This window comes from Oryctolagus cuniculus, chromosome 1, assembly GCF_051225735.1.
Source record: "Oryctolagus cuniculus isolate XC-2025 breed Fujian yellow rabbit chromosome 1, ASM5122573v1, whole genome shotgun sequence".
Taxonomy (NCBI): domain Eukaryota; kingdom Metazoa; phylum Chordata; class Mammalia; order Lagomorpha; family Leporidae; genus Oryctolagus; species Oryctolagus cuniculus.
This window is the reverse complement of record NC_142867.1, coordinates 190734588-190749854: the sequence shown is the minus strand read 5'-3', so window position 1 is coordinate 190749854 and position 15267 is coordinate 190734588. Positions and strand designations below refer to the sequence as shown.

Sequence of the window (15267 nt, the reverse complement as noted above, 5' to 3'; positions counted from 1 at the left end):
TGGTATTTTTCAGCCCCTGGTCTTTAATTGAATGTATAGTTTCAATCTATTACATTCCTCATTTTGGTCATTTTTTTGTTCCCCTTGCTTCACTGAATTGTTTATATTGTCTTCACATTTGCTTCCTTAAAACAATTAAGGAATTCTTTGTTAAAAAATATTTTTTTATTTGAAAGTTAGAACTTTGATCTACTGGTTCTCTACCCAAATGGCTGCAATAGTCAGAGCTGGGCCCAGCCAAAGCCAGGAGTTTTGTCCCAGTCTCCCACGTGGGCACAGGGGCCCAAGGATTAGGGCCATCTTCTGCTGCTATTCCCAGGTCATTAGCAGGGAGCTCGATTGGAAGTAGAGTAGCTGGGACTTGAACTAGTGCCAGCTTGAACTGGGATGCTGTTGCTGCAGGTGGTGGCTTAACCCAGTTTGCCATAACACCCCTCCTCAATTATTTTGAATTCTTAAGCAGTTTTTCTAGTTCTCTGAGGTCAGTTCCTGGGAGACTGTTGTATTCCTTTGTTGGTATTATGTCTCCTTGGTTGGTTGTTTTTTGTTGCTTTTGTTCATGTCTTGAAGACTTTGTGAATTACTTTTGCTATGGAAAGACCCCCTATGGTAGTTTGCAAGGGCACTTGCTAGGTAGGGTACGGCTGTTTTAGAATCCTTGAGATGCTAGAATGTTCTTGGCCCTGGTATGGCTTGTGGGATCTTTTGCAGTGGCACTAATGTTTGATAAGTGGTAGCTCTTGAACAGTCATGCAGTTGAAGCCTGAAACATGGACACATGCAGAGTTACTACTCTTGCATCCTGGGCATTAAGAATACCCCATGCACAGGCACCCCAACTGCTGCAAGACACAGATACCTGGTAAACACTGGAGGGAGCTGTGAATGGGAGCCACAGGCCTGTGGTGAGGGAGTGTGCCTTTGGAGTTGGGCAGGGCCCTGTTCTCTGTGGTAGTTGAGCTGGTACTGGGAGCAAAGGCACTCCCATTGCTACATTGCTAACAGTTTGGAAGTATATATGCTTGTAAAGTAGCTGAGCAACCAAGAATAAGAGCACAGCCATGTACAAAGTTAGACTGGCTCCTGGGTTGGGATGGGGCCAAGTTTTTAGGGTGGCTGGCCTGGCACCTGGAACACTCAACACATGAGGCCTTGGCTCCAGGGTTTGGAATGTGAAGTTGCTTGCTATGGTGTCTAAAGTGAATGGGATCAATGTAGCCACAGTGCTGAGAACTGAAGGGCAGGACTCATGGCTCTAGGGTCAGGGCATGTATGGGGTTGGGAGAGATAGCAAAAACTTACTCAAAACACATCAGGAGCAGCCTTGTTTTAGTGGCAGAATTAGGTAGGTGGGGCTGAGCCTCTCCCTCAGGAGCGTGCAGTGGTTATCCAAGTGGCAAAGAGGTGCCAGTTTCACCTGCAAAGCAGGCCTTTGGAGACTATGGTGGTTCCTGTTGAGTGGCCAGTGTTGATAACCTCTTCTTTGCTCTGGACAGTTCCCTGGCATCTCAGGCATGTCTCCTCCATATGGATATTCTGTTTCTTTGATCTATTGTGTTGCTGCAGATTCCTTAATGGGTTCTTCAGCCCTCTTGGGCCATCAATAACTGTATTTGTGGAGGGGGCAGGGGAGAAGCCATCTGGTCTCTCCTTCCGTTCTGGTGACATCCTCCTGAACCTATGTCTCAATGACTATATTTTAGTTTCCATTTAGTACATTAAGGAAACAGTATGGCAGAATCTTTCCATAATGTGTTCACTTTAAATACACTATTGTGAAAAGTGGGAGCCGGTGCTGCAGTTCACTCGTCTAATCCTTAGCCTGAAGCGCCGGCACACCGGATTCTAGTCCCTGTTGGGGTGCCAGGTCTGTCCCAGTTGCTCCTCTTCCAGTCCAGCTCTCTGCTGTGGCCCGGGAGGGCAGTGGAGGATGGCCCAAGTGCTTGGGCCCTGCACCTGCATGGGAGACCAGGAGAAGCACCTGGCTCCTGGCTTCGGATTGGTGCAGTGCCCACTTGGGGGGTGAACCAACGGAAAAAAGAAGACCTCTCTGACAGGCAGAGTTAGTGAAAGAAAAGTAGTTATGTAATCAAAGTTACCCCACTTAGGAATATAAGGTGGTTAAAGATCGAAGGAATGTGGAACTTACTTGGCAAGTTGAACTACTTAAAATTCTAAGCCCTGGGTTGACATTAGAACACTTCAAGGTGTACTGCCCTGAAGCAAGACAGTGGACCAGAGCTAGAACACACTGAAGAGACCTTTTCGTGGTCTCATGAGCTTCAGCTTGCTTGTGGAAAGCACTCTCCACCGTCTCTACATTAGGGACTGGTCATTTAAGGCATTTTTTTTTTCTTTCAAGTGTAACAAAGATATTTGGTGATAACTATGGTACATATAGAAACATAGGTAGGCAAGACATTTATTTATAAGATCTCAGTGCAACACATGTGCATCCAGTACAAATGGTAAACTCACAACTGGTCAGAACTAAAATTTTTACAGTGTGCCATATATGTAGGGATGTTAATAAGTATCACATATATCCCAAATATCACTCCAGGTTTCCCATTATTTCTTAAAATACACAAGTCAAGACTGCCAGAGAAACTAAAAATAACTAAAATACCATTAGTTTATTTGCATTTCCCTCAAGGTTTTTAGCTTCTAAGAAAGGAGAATTGAGTCTATCAGGTGTTCGCATTCTGGGCTGACTTGTGGGCTGCAGGCACAAGCCAGAGCCATAGTGTAACCAAATGAAACTGGACTGGCTTTTACAGGCGAGGGATAAAGATCTCTCTAAATCAAGAGGTGGAGAGAGCTGTCATATCACTTGGGCTTTTTAGTCTCTGAAATATTAGCCTTTATCCTATTTGACTTGATGTATTTCCCTCTTTTTTTTAACCTTTGCCATCATGGTCATTGTTATGTTTTACTATGTAGAAGTAAAATGTCAATAAACCTTATATAGTACTCGATATAGAGGTAAATATCTAGGACAGTAACGAGTTATGCATTGTAATAATTGTACTCTCATGCCTTCCCACGGAGTCCATGTTTTTAGAAAAATATATTATTGTATATGAAACAACCAGGCATTCCAGTTTCAACACATTCTTACTCAAAACAGTATGTACAGTCCTCTTAGAGCATCCTCGAGATCCACACAGCGGGTTTCTGTGGTAAAAGTCCCAAACATACAGCAACATATATACACTTGTCTATCACATCTCCTCACAGGCTGGCTTCTTTTCTTGGAAGGTCTCAGGGGTCCTTTCTCAAGCCAGCAGTGGAAGCAGGGGCTACAGCTGACGTTCTGCCTAGGCTGCTTCTTCGGCAGAGCAGTCGATTCCTGCATAGGTAAACTTCTCATAGAGTGTGGTGTTCACATAGGTCTGGAAAAGCAAGCATAAGTGGGTCTGAGGCCACAGGTTGCCTTGGTTCTGCCTCCACTAGGGGAGGTTATAGCGATACCTGATTTTGTTTCCACTCAATTCTCATAAGTCCCTGGGGGGATACTTCTCTCTCCTCAATCCCTCTTGTATTTGACTTCTTGAAATACTTCCCTTGGTTCTAAGATTTCTTAACCTTCCTTGTCCTTTGTCTCTGTGATTCTCCTCCTCCTGTTCTCTCACTGGTCTGTCCTGTAAGGTTCAGGATCTCTAAGGCTCCTTCCTCTGTCTTTAGCTTACCTTCACATCTCCCTGTGTGGTCTTGCCCCCATCTCTGGTTGAACTGCCCCTTGAGTTTCGATGATGTTCAAATCTATTTCCTTAACCTCGATCTACTTGTCATTCGAACCTCAAGTACAGACAGCTACCTTTCAGAAGTATATAGAGGTCTGGGCCTTCTCTGGTAACTTCTGGTGAGATTCTACAGTATTTTCTTTGGCAACTCATTGAATATGGTTCCTCATCTACAAATTTGCCTAACAGAGATGGAAAGAATCTGACAAATCCCAAGTTTCTTTCTTTGAGGACAGAGTTTTGGGGCCAGCACTGGGGTGCAGTAGATTAAGCCACTCCCTGCAGCACTAGCATCCCATATGGACACCAGTTTGAGTCCAGGCTACTCCACTTCCAATTTTACTCCTTGCTAATGTGCTTAGGATAAGTGAAAGATGGCCCAAGGGTTTGCTTCTGCCACCCACAGGGGAGACCCAGAGGAGGGATTTGGCTTTGGCCTGGCCCAGCTGTGGCCACTGTAGCCATCTGGGCAGTGAGTCAGAGGATGAAACTCTGCCTTCCAAGTAAATCTTTTCCCCATAATCCATTTATTTGAAGTATACAAATTTCCTGTACTTCATAAATACAACTTTACAAACAGTGATTTTTTTTTACCCTTCTTCCCTGTCCTATTTTTTTTTATGAAGATCTAAAAAGATTTATTTATTTGAAAGGCAGAGTTAGGGAGACACAGAGATCTTATCTTTCTCTACTTCACTCCCCAAATGGCCACAACGGTTGGAGGTAGGCCTGGCCAAAGCCAGGAGCTTCATCTGGGTCTCCCCCCTGGGTGGCGTGGGACCAAGCACTTGTGCCATCTTCTGCAGCTTTTCCAGGTGTATTAGCAAGAAGCTGTACTGCAAGTGGGGCAGCTGAGACACAAACCAGCACCCATACAGGATGCTGGCTCTACAGGCAGCAGATTAATTCACTACACCACAGTGTTCTTGTATATAAACTTTCTAAATGTGGGTATTATGTTAATTTAATACCTAGGGTTATATCCAGGAGAAAGTAACTACTGTGAACACCTCAGATTTTCAATTCAAAAGGCCCTGCTTTGAACTCTATACCCACCTTTCGTTCTTCTAGCATCCGATTTAAGGACACCAATATCTGAGCAAACGATGGCCTCTCGTAAGGCTTTTCCCGCCAGCATTGTCTCATCAGATCATACCTTTGAAAACAAAGAAGTCAAGGGTGACTATCATTGTGCCAGGTCAGGACAAGACGGAAGAAAGCCATCACTGGGTGCTCATTATACTTAGCCAGAGTTGAGTTTGTTTGGGGGTGGGTTACAGTTTCAATCTCCTGCATGTGGATATACTGTGTTCCTAGCACCATTTCTTGAAGAACTTTTGACAGGCAGAGTTAGCGAGAGAGACAGAGAGAAAGGTCTTCCTTCCTTGGTTCACCCCCCAAATGGCCACTACAGCTGGCGCGCTGCTTTGCTCCGCTCCGAAGCCAGGCGCTTCCTCCTGGTCTCCCATGCAGGTGCAGGGCCCAAGCACTTGGGCCCTCCTGAGCCACAGCAGCGAGCTGGACTGGAAGAGGAGCAATCAGGACTAGAACCCGCTGTGCCGGCGCCGCAGGCAGAGAATTAGCCTAGTGAGCTGTGGCGCCGGCCAGATAACTCTTTTCTCCAGGGTGTTTCTGGCATCTCAAAAATCAGTTGTGCAGTTCACTTCTGTGATCTTTTTGTGCCAGTAGCATGCTGTTTGGGTTACAGAAGCTCTGGTAGTATGTCATGAAATCAGCTGTTGTAATGCCTCTAGGTTTGTTAAAGATGGCTTTGGATATTTGGGGTCTTTTGAACTTCCAATGAATTTTAGGATATATCTTTTCCCTAGTTCTGTGAAGAATTTTCTTGGTATTTTGATGTGATTTGACTTTATCTGAAAATCTATGGGTAGTGCCAATCCATGAGCATGGAGTGTGATCTTTATTTGAAAATAAGTTATTTTATAGCTATTATGAATAGGATTGATCTTACTTCTCTCCCAGTGAGTTACTTATTAGTACAAACACGGATAATTTGATTTTTTTTCCTTTGCTTTCCTCCCCTTCTTGCCTAAAAATTCTAATACTGAATTGAATAACAAGGCTGAGGGTGGACATCATTGTTTGGTTCCAGATCTTAGAAAAAATGCTTTCAGCTTTTCCCTGTTCAATTGGATATTGTCAGTGGGGTTTGCTGGATGTAGCCTGTCTCATGTTAGGGCAATTCCTTCTGTATCCATTGTTTTCCAGGGTTTGATAAACATTGTTTTTTTTTTCTGTATTTATTGAGGTGCTCTTACTAACATTTACTTTGCATATGTTGAACAATCCTTGCATCCCTGGAATAAATCCCACTTTATCATGATCAAGTCTTTATGTGTTGTTAGATTCAATGTTCTAGTATTTTTGTTAAGGATACAACAACAAACTGTAGTTGTAAACACTCATCTCATTTTGGACTTAAGATAATGCTGGTCCATAGGATGAATTTAGAAGGATTCTCCCTCTCTCAATTCTTTGAGAATTAGTTTTAATTCTTCACAGATACTTGGTGGAATTAGGCAGTAAAGCCCTCTGCTCTTGGCCTTTCCCTTATCACTTAGTTATCTTGCAGGACATTAGTGAACACTGTTTAGGAAGCACTGATTTAAGGCAGTGCTTTCTCAAATGTGATCAGAATTACTTGTGTTACTAAAATACAGATCCCTGAGCTTTACCTGAAACCTACAGGATCAGAATGTCTGACAGTGTACATGGCTCTAGATTCCGCATACTGAGCGAATGCCTTAGGACAACAGTATATCCCCAGAAATCTATCAACTATCAGCCTCTAGGGCACTACAGATTCTAGTTAAAGTTTGTACTTTAACAGGAGCTTAATGCTTGAGAAGTCTTCTCGCCTCTTATGGAATAAATCTGGAAAGGCAAACTTTACTCCAAGTTCGTCCACATTGTCCCAATGACAGTATTAATAGTATCATACCAGTCAGCAGTTTCTACTGTGGCTGGTTCATGTATGTCTTAGCAGAAGCATGATTCCATGAAGAAAATTCCATCATCCGTAATAGAACACCTCTGAAATCCCTATCCCCAAAGTTAGTCTCATTCATGAAGAATAGCATGAATTTATTTTAAATCATTTCTATATTTTTGCCCTTTCTCATTTCAGCTCTCCTAAGAGTAAGTACTTCATATGCCTCCTAGATTTATTCATATGACTGGAAAGCTACTACTGCTTGCCTTTTACATAAGTCTTAGCTGAAAAAAGTTCCTTATACTATTTAAGATCTCAATCTTTTTGTTACTATAATGAAATAATTTAGCCAAGGTATTGATGGATAAAGTTTATATTGGCTCACAGTCTAAGAATGGGCAGCCCCAAGGGATTGGCATTCTTGCTAGCAGATTACTAAGACAGCACTGCGCCACATGGCAAGAAGTAGCACCTATCTCTGTCTATAATGGTCTTGTTTAATCATGGAGCTCCTGCCCAATGATCCAATCCAGAAACTTCTCAAAGTGCCCACCTTCAGACACCATAACTGGAATAAGTTTCCACCCTCTTAGAACCATTCACGTAAGACACTGTGTGGGTATATTAATAGGTATTAAGTCCTGTTTTCCTTAGAGTTAGTTCCCAATAAATGCATGAAGGGAAAGTTAAAAGGGTTGACTTACACTTCATCATCACAGTTCAGGGGCTTTTCCAGCCTGTAGCCCTGGGGTAGCTTCTCATAGAGCTCTGCGCAAGTCATGCCACAGTAGGGGGTACCTCCTGGAAGACAGGAAATGATGCCATGGAATGCAGTGCCTCCTGCCCAGAGGCAAGGAGGGAAGACAGGATGTGTCAAGAGTGAACATCCAGGTGCCTCCCATGGCAAAGCCATTGCACATCAAGGCTAGACTTAAAACCCCAGAGTACACTAAAATGTGATCATTCCTCCCTAGCGCACCATGTTCTTTTGCTAAATTTCAAGGCTGCAGTTAGAACAGCAATGTGTAAAGAAAAATACAACAGCTTTGACTGTGTAGTACTTCTGGATTTAAAATGATATTTAGGAAAACTGGATTCCAACTTACATGAAATTTGTTTTTAAATGTACACATTTTCACAGGTCATTCAATGACCTCCAAATGACTTTAAGATGGAGAAACTATACTGTCACAAAGTTAGAGAAGTACATTTGTTAACAGACCTATGATATCTCTGCACAAGCAGAGATGGTAAAATTATATTACAGTTTATGGACACCAGGTCTTTAGTATTAAATGTACCATCAGCTCTAGGGCTTTCAAAAACCCAAACCTAGGAATAAATGCGCTCTTAAGGTAAAACCTGGGAGCTTGTATTTCCAAATCCCATCTGGAAACACCACGTCCAAAACCCTCAAAGGTGGGTCCCTCTTTCCCCAGAGTCTCACCTGGTGGGTCACATAGATACTTACCCAAGCTAACAATCTCCCACAGTAACACGCCATAGGACCATCTGCAGAGGAGGCAAGTGTGAAACCAGTAGTCAACAACCAGGTTGAGCACTCAAGTCAGGTGACTGACCATTTCTCAGAAAAGGAAACATTAGACCCCTGCTTCCTAGGATAGGGCTCAGCACCCAGTATGGGTTCCTCTCAGGCTGGTGGAGGGGTGCCAGCAGGCCAACTGTAGGTTCTGCCAGAGCCCCCAGCTCCCCTCACGTGGAACATGCAAACAGGTATGGATGGAACCCAGAGCACGCCTAAGCCAAACACATCTGAGCTCAATCCTGTCTCTGCCACTAATACTCATGTGACCTGATACAAGTTATGAATCTTCTTCCGAAAGTGCAGACTTCCAGGTTAACACATAAAAGGCACTGTGCACACAGTGAGGAACCAGTTGCTAGGCCTGTCTTAACACTGAGGCACAAGCAAATCCCTGTAAACAAGTCATCACAACCCTCTAGACTTGAGTTTCTCCTCTTACAAATAGGGGTGTGAGGCAAGATGGCCTAAGCCAGTCCCCCTTCACCGCTAGGCTGAAGCAGAAGCGATTCCTACAGTCTGCCCTGTTGTCCCCAGTGCTTCTGGCTCCCAGCAGCCTATCTGAGCGGTTTCCCTGGAGCTGAGTCTGGGAAGTAGAGCTAGGGTAAGGGTAGGATGCCTCCTTCCTCTGGACACCAAGAAATCACCACCTCAAAGTCTCTTCAACGTGGAGAAGGAAACCGAACACCTGCTACCAGTGATTTTACATTCTGGATACGGGACTCTGCGGCTTTGTGTGTAGCCTATGAATGCAGTTCCTGGGCTTAGTGATTCACATTATCTGACAGAAGTGCAAGATAGTCTTCTCCTTAAGCCTTCTGTCAAATGTGCATTTTTCTGGAATAAATTCCTTCACAAAAAGGAGCTTACACATCACTGTTGGTCGTATACACGCTGTAATTCAGAGACTCGATCGCCATCCAGCGCACTGGGAGCCTTCCCTGGAGAGAACAAAGCGAGATGACACTTAGAAGGACAAGGAGCCTTGGTGAGTCTCACCATGCCTGGAAATGGGGCTCGCTCAAGACCCATCTACTTGGAATTCTACAGCCCCGCAGGAAGCGGAAATCGCTGCTTGCTGTTTGGCCCAGTTACAGGTATGCCTGCAAATTCAATTGTCTTCCGAAAGTTCATGAAAGTATATATTATGGAAATACATGGACTTCAATATTTCTTGCACAAAAATAAGTTTATCCTTTAGTTCCATGTGTCTCATGAACTTTTCAAATCCACATACTGTAAATCCAACTTACCTTAAGGGTCCCTATAGCAGTTGGTAATCACTTGTTTATTCACCTTGTGACTGTCAACAGCACACAGAGGTTTAGAAGAGCAGAAAGGCATGGACAGTAGAATTTTAGTTGTACTGTGGAAGAGGGTAATGAGGACACCAGGGTGGAATGGATTGGAAAGACCAATTGTGACCGGAGGTGATAGGCAGATTTTCCAGAGGAAGGGATATGCAAGCTCTGTCTCTAAGATGTGTAGGTTACACAGGTGGCTAGGGGAGAAAAGTGCATTCCAGGCCAAAGGGAACAGTTTGCTTGTCAATGTAGTTCAAATATACACACACAGAGCTATGTATGTAATCTACTGTCAGTGCGGGTTGCCTTGGGTTTAGAGATAGGACTAGATCTACCTACTGACCTTTAGGTGCCTGGTCTCGACTTCCTCCTGTCTACATTTCTTGGTTTTTTGGGCCCAAGCTGGGCAAAATGACTGGACAATGTGAAGTTTGACTTCAGAGTTTTAGTTTCCTCAATTTCTTGGTGCCTAGATTCTCCAATTGCTCCCTTTATTGTCTACCCACCGCCGGAATAATATGGATTGTCACTGAGAGGAGGATAGTCCCTTGCCAGAGATTTTTCTGAACTTTTTATTTATTTCAGGAGCAGAGTGGTCTTCCATCAGCTGGTTCTCTGCCCAAATAACTATGACAATGGCCAAGAATGAGGAGACTCCAAACAGGTCTCTCACATGGGTGGTTGGGACCTAATGACTTGAGCCATCATGGCTGCCTCCCAGAGTGCAAATTAGGAGGAAGTAGAATTGGGAACAGAGCTGGACCTTGACCCCTGGCATGCTGAAGTGGGATGCAGGCATTCTAACTGTCTAAAGAGCTACTAGGCCAAACACCTGCCCCTCTCCAGTCTTTAACAATGGCATTTTTTTTTGACAGGCAGAGTTAGAGAGAAAGGTCTTCCTTCCATTGGTTCACCCCCCAAATGGCCGCAACGGCCAGGTGCAGGGCCCAAGCACTTGGGCCATCCTCCACTGCCTTCCCGGGCCACAGCAGAGAGCTGGGCTGGAAGAGGAGCAACCGGGACAGAAGCTGGCGCCCCAACCAAAGGATCAGCCTAGTGAGCCCTGGTGCCGGCCTAACAATGGCATTTCTACCAATGTTAGCTAGTGAATGGGCCCTGACCTGTGTTCTGTCCCTATAGGAATCCCTCCTACAAGTGCTGCAGCAACTGCTGTCCTTGATGAAATGCCAAGGGAATGAATATTCACCCTGGGGTTCTGAGAGGAGCTTCCAATATAATCAGCAGGCCACGGGACTAACCTGCATTAATCCCTCCAGCCCCTGGAGCAGAGCATCACACTGCCTGAATGCCAGTGTGAAGAAAAAGATTCCCTGAAGGAGCTAGGAGGATGCCAGGTGGCCTGGAAAGGAACCATGAGGCTGTTTAAGCCCACCTGGAGTTTGTGTGACCCACACTAGAGTACTTGGATTTGATTTCCAGCTCCTGATTCCAGCTAATGTGGCAGCCGATCTCTGCCACGCACATGGGAGACCCAGATTGAGTTTCTGGCTCCACCCCACACCAGTTCTTGCAAGCATTTGGGGAATGAACCTGCAGATATGAGCTCTGTCTCTTTCAAATAAGCAAATTTTTTTAGAGGTCTGGCCCCATCTCCAGACAAAGTCTGTCCTAAGCTTTTCAAACAGGTTTCCCTAGAAGCCTGCCCTCAGGCACCTACACCTTCTGAAAGGAGGTAGGGAAGCCTCTAGGGCTGCCAGGGACTCTAAGCGCCAAAGGAGCCCCACCCCACCTCAAAGCTTCATCAAAAAATAGAGTAAAAGCCAAGACAGTTAGGTTCACTGCACTTTTAACTACATAAAAATAGCTATGCTATCAAAAGCAACTGGCCAAAAATGGGAAAAATATTGGGCAAAATGGTGAATTATGACTGCTTTCCTTTCTGGATGTATCTATTTCATCTTGTCAGTAACTAAAATCAGTGTATTAGAAGAAAGGAAACCTGCTTTTGAGAATACACTCAGAAACCAGAGCCTTCCTATGGCAGTTTGATGCCTGCAGGAGTGAAGATACCACTGGGCACATCAACATCCCCCTCGGAGTGCCTGGAATTGAGTCCCAGCTCTGCTTCTGACTCTAGCTTCCCACCGTGCACCCTGAGAGGCAACAGATGATGGCGCAAGTGGTTTGATCTCTGCCAGTACCCAGGGATGTAACAGTTCTTAGTTTCTCTCCTCTCCTAAGACTGCCGTGTGGGTAGGTTCTCCAGAGGTCTTTTACTTACAATACAGCGGAACTTCAAAAATTTCATGGCAGATGTGCATTACCTTTTAAAAGTTTACTGTTTGGGAGAGTGATTACCATTAGGAGAAAGTGGATTTAAGCTGGGCCTCAAGTGAATGTTGAATTTATAGGGAAGAAAGAGATCTTAAGGGGGCCTTCAGAAGTTGTACATTTTTCTGTAAGGACCTCCTTGAAATGGTTTAATTTGTAGTACCTTGATTTTTGGAAAGTATGTTGAGTGTTTATTTCCCTGTCCTGGTTTGTTTGCTGTCCATGGCAGGGGACTAGGGCCCTGATTGGGTACACACCCATGATCCTGAATGATCAGTTACCTAGTATCTTGTTCACTGAGGGCATGCAGCATACAACATTTCTTGGAAAATATGCTTACTGTGCCAAGCAATATCTACTTGTATGCACAGCCACTTGCCTGGATCAACATTGTGAGAGCAGCCATGAGAGGGAAGGGCCCTTAGAAAGGACATCAGAATCTGTTCTCCACTTACCATTGTCTTTTTCACATACACTTCTTGACCTCGGGACAATCCAAAATCTGCGATTTTGGCTACGTAATTTTCACCAACTAAAATGTTCCTGGCAGCCAGATCCCTGTGAATAAACTGAAATTTTAAACATGTTATGGGTTTTCAGTAGTATACTTATTTGTTTTTAGATTCTGTTAACACAAAGCCCTGGGAAATAGAGAAGTGATAGAAAAAGGAATTTTAAAACACCACCCGAATCTAGTTCTCTCAAAGTTCCTCTCCCAAATTCTCAGTACACTCTGCAAAGGAGAGGCATTTTAGTACAAAGAAGTACAGCCCTTTCAATCTTCCCACTGCAATGTACTGAATGCCTCTGCTGTCGTGCACTTAGCACTCTAAGTTAAGGCACCAAATTCATGTTCTAAAATTCACTACCAGGGCTGGCCACAGGCACAGTGAGTTTAGCCAATGCCTGTGACACTGGCATCCTATATGAGCAATGGTTTCAGTTCAGGCTCCCTACTTTTCTGCTAATGTGCTTGGGGAAGCAGAAGATGGCCCAAGTACTTGAGGCTTCTGCCACCCATGTGAGACCTGGGTTGAGTTCCTGGCTTCAGCCTGGGCCATCCCTGGCCATGGTGGCCAGTTAGAGAGTGAAGCACCTGATGGAAGATCTCTCTACCTTGACCTCTTTGTAACTCTTCCTTTCAGATAAATCTTTAAGTTCACTAGCTAAATATATATAGTCAGTATTGCACATTAACCTCCATATATGTAGATGGAATATTAACAAAGACATTCAAACGAGGGAGATTACAAGAAGAAATGAAAGAGTACAGGTCAACAGAAAATCCACATAAACGTGTTAACACAGAGGAAAGACGTCTAAAGTGGAGTCCTCAGAACCAACCTGTTTTTGGCTCAAGTAGTCCATACCGCGGGCCACATCTGCAGCAAAATGCAGAAGCTGCTGGGAGGACAGCGTGGAAGCTGTGCTGTTGGCGATGGCAAAGGCTGGGTCAGTCTCCAGCACACGGCTCTTCCGCAAGAAGTCCAAGAGGTTTCCGTGGGGCGCATACTCAATGGCCAGGTACAGGTAGCCTGTGGGGAGAGGAAGAAGCATCGCCTTCTCAGCCTACTGGGGCGGTGGGCCTTGGCAATCGCTTATGAACTCCATTTTTTAGTAGCAGCCTAATGCTGGATGATGGCAGGAAGAGAAGAGACCCCCTCTGCAGTGCTTCTGGGGGCCAGCTTGAACTCAGTCGCCTTGTGTCCCACTTCCCGCCCAAATGCTAACTCATACACCGGCTTTTACCTACTCGGTAACAGAATAAACACAAGCATCCTTTTCAATCCAGGACAGGCCCCTCATGTTACCAGTTAGCAATGCTGAGCAAGAACCAGCTATGCTATTCCAATCTGTCTCTATTTTTTTAAAATCTTGGGAAAAACGAAACTATCCATTGTGGAAGAATGGTACAGGTACCTTTCTCTCCTGCCTTTACTCCTGCCCAAATCCACACTAAGTTACAGTACCACTGCTTAGGCCACCAGTCACCAGAATCTGGTTCTAGATATTGCATTTTGCTTAAGCAGCCAGAAAAACTCCATGTTTTAGGAAAAAAATAAAACAAGAGCTCTTAGAAAAATTATGGTCCGCTATCTTTTTATTCTAAATTGTTTTCCCCTTTTTCTAATTTTTTAAAGCAATTTGCTTTGATAAAAATATTGATATTTAGAGAAAGTAAAAAAGTGATTTTACTGTTTTTGAAAAGGGTTTTTGTAACATCATTTAAAAATGTTGAACAGGTTTGAACCTCAGATTCTCTAGACACTGAAATCATGGGAAAACAGATATCCTCTATCATTGAATTCTGTTGTACAATAAGATAAATGTAGACTCTGGTATGAATGTGCTTTCTCACCTATTTACTGAATTATAAATTTTAAGAGCCAAACAGTTATGTGCTAATGTGACAATAAAACAAAGTTTTAAGACATATGTTTTCCTTATTTGAGTGGATTTTCTTTTTTTAACTTTCATTTATTGCTGTCCCACACTGCTTTCTGTTTTCAGGAAATAGCTCAGAAATTAATGTCATTACTTCATTATTTAAACTAAGGGACATGATCTGGCTTTCAGAATTATACCCTTATTGAATCAAAGGATGATATATTGTTTGAAGCACCAGTATTTTTAGTTTAATAGATTGAGGAAGTGGAAGTAGTCTCTTTTCTATTGTTGGCGTTTTTGCTGCAAAGTCAAAGAGGTTGTCAGGTTTTAAATGATTACTGTGTGGAGCTTTTTAGTGGGAGCAAATTTTTCCATGAGAAAGTAAGTTAAAACATAGATTCAGAACTACACACCCATGTAGCATGCAAAAGTAAACTCATAAGATTTTGTTGATATCTACTAATTCAGTTAACTTACATGTATTACAATAGCAAGCATTCAATAACTATTTGAATTCATATTATAAGTTTAAAAATATATACAACATAGTACTAAAACTTCAATGTAGTTGTATGTGGAAGCACTTTGGAATAGTTGATGATCCCTAGACTAAATAAAGTATTTTGACACTATGGTACATTGTGGAGCTTCAGCATTCAGAATAGCTTCTTGCATTTCAGGAAAAAATGAAAAGTGGCCTCTACACCTTAGATACCAGAAGTCCAACCAAGAGCGTACCAGACATTGCCAAACCACTGCTCCACACTCTCAATTACTTGGTGAAATCATGTGGCAGAAGGGGAGCTGCCCCAATTATTAAATAAGAACCAATGTTTTCTACTCTTTCTGGGGATGAGGGCTCCCCTAAATCCCCCTAGCGATAGTTGGGAAAACCTTGGGTCAGCAAGGATGGTGACTGAAACCATGGATGCCTTTGGGCAGTAATGGCTATGATCCAGCCTCAACTCCTACCTCCAGAAACGTGACCTTGGCACAGTTCACATATGGAACTAGAAAAACATTCAGATCAAAACTACAACT

At 43.7% G+C, this 15267-nt stretch overlaps 1 protein-coding gene across 2 annotated transcripts in view; it reads right to left on the bottom strand.

The window, feature by feature from the left end:
* Nucleotides 1–2406: 2406 nt before the first annotated feature.
* The window catches only part of TEK (TEK receptor tyrosine kinase), a 129443-nt gene continuing 116582 nt past the window's right edge, over nt 2407–15267 (bottom strand). For both annotated transcript variants that reach the window (XM_051844874.3, XM_051844873.3), the window contains exons 17-23: nt 13183–13373; nt 12294–12407; nt 9113–9183; nt 8171–8211; nt 7404–7500; nt 4803–4902; nt 2407–3395 (exon numbers count right to left, since the gene is read on the bottom strand). In XM_051844874.3, the coding sequence (XP_051700834.3) occupies nt 3321–3395; nt 4803–4902; nt 7404–7500; nt 8171–8211; nt 9113–9183; nt 12294–12407; nt 13183–13373 (689 nt within the window). In that variant the 3' untranslated portion in view covers nt 2407–3320. The remainder of the gene's footprint in view (nt 3396–4802; nt 4903–7403; nt 7501–8170; nt 8212–9112; nt 9184–12293; nt 12408–13182; nt 13374–15267) is intronic.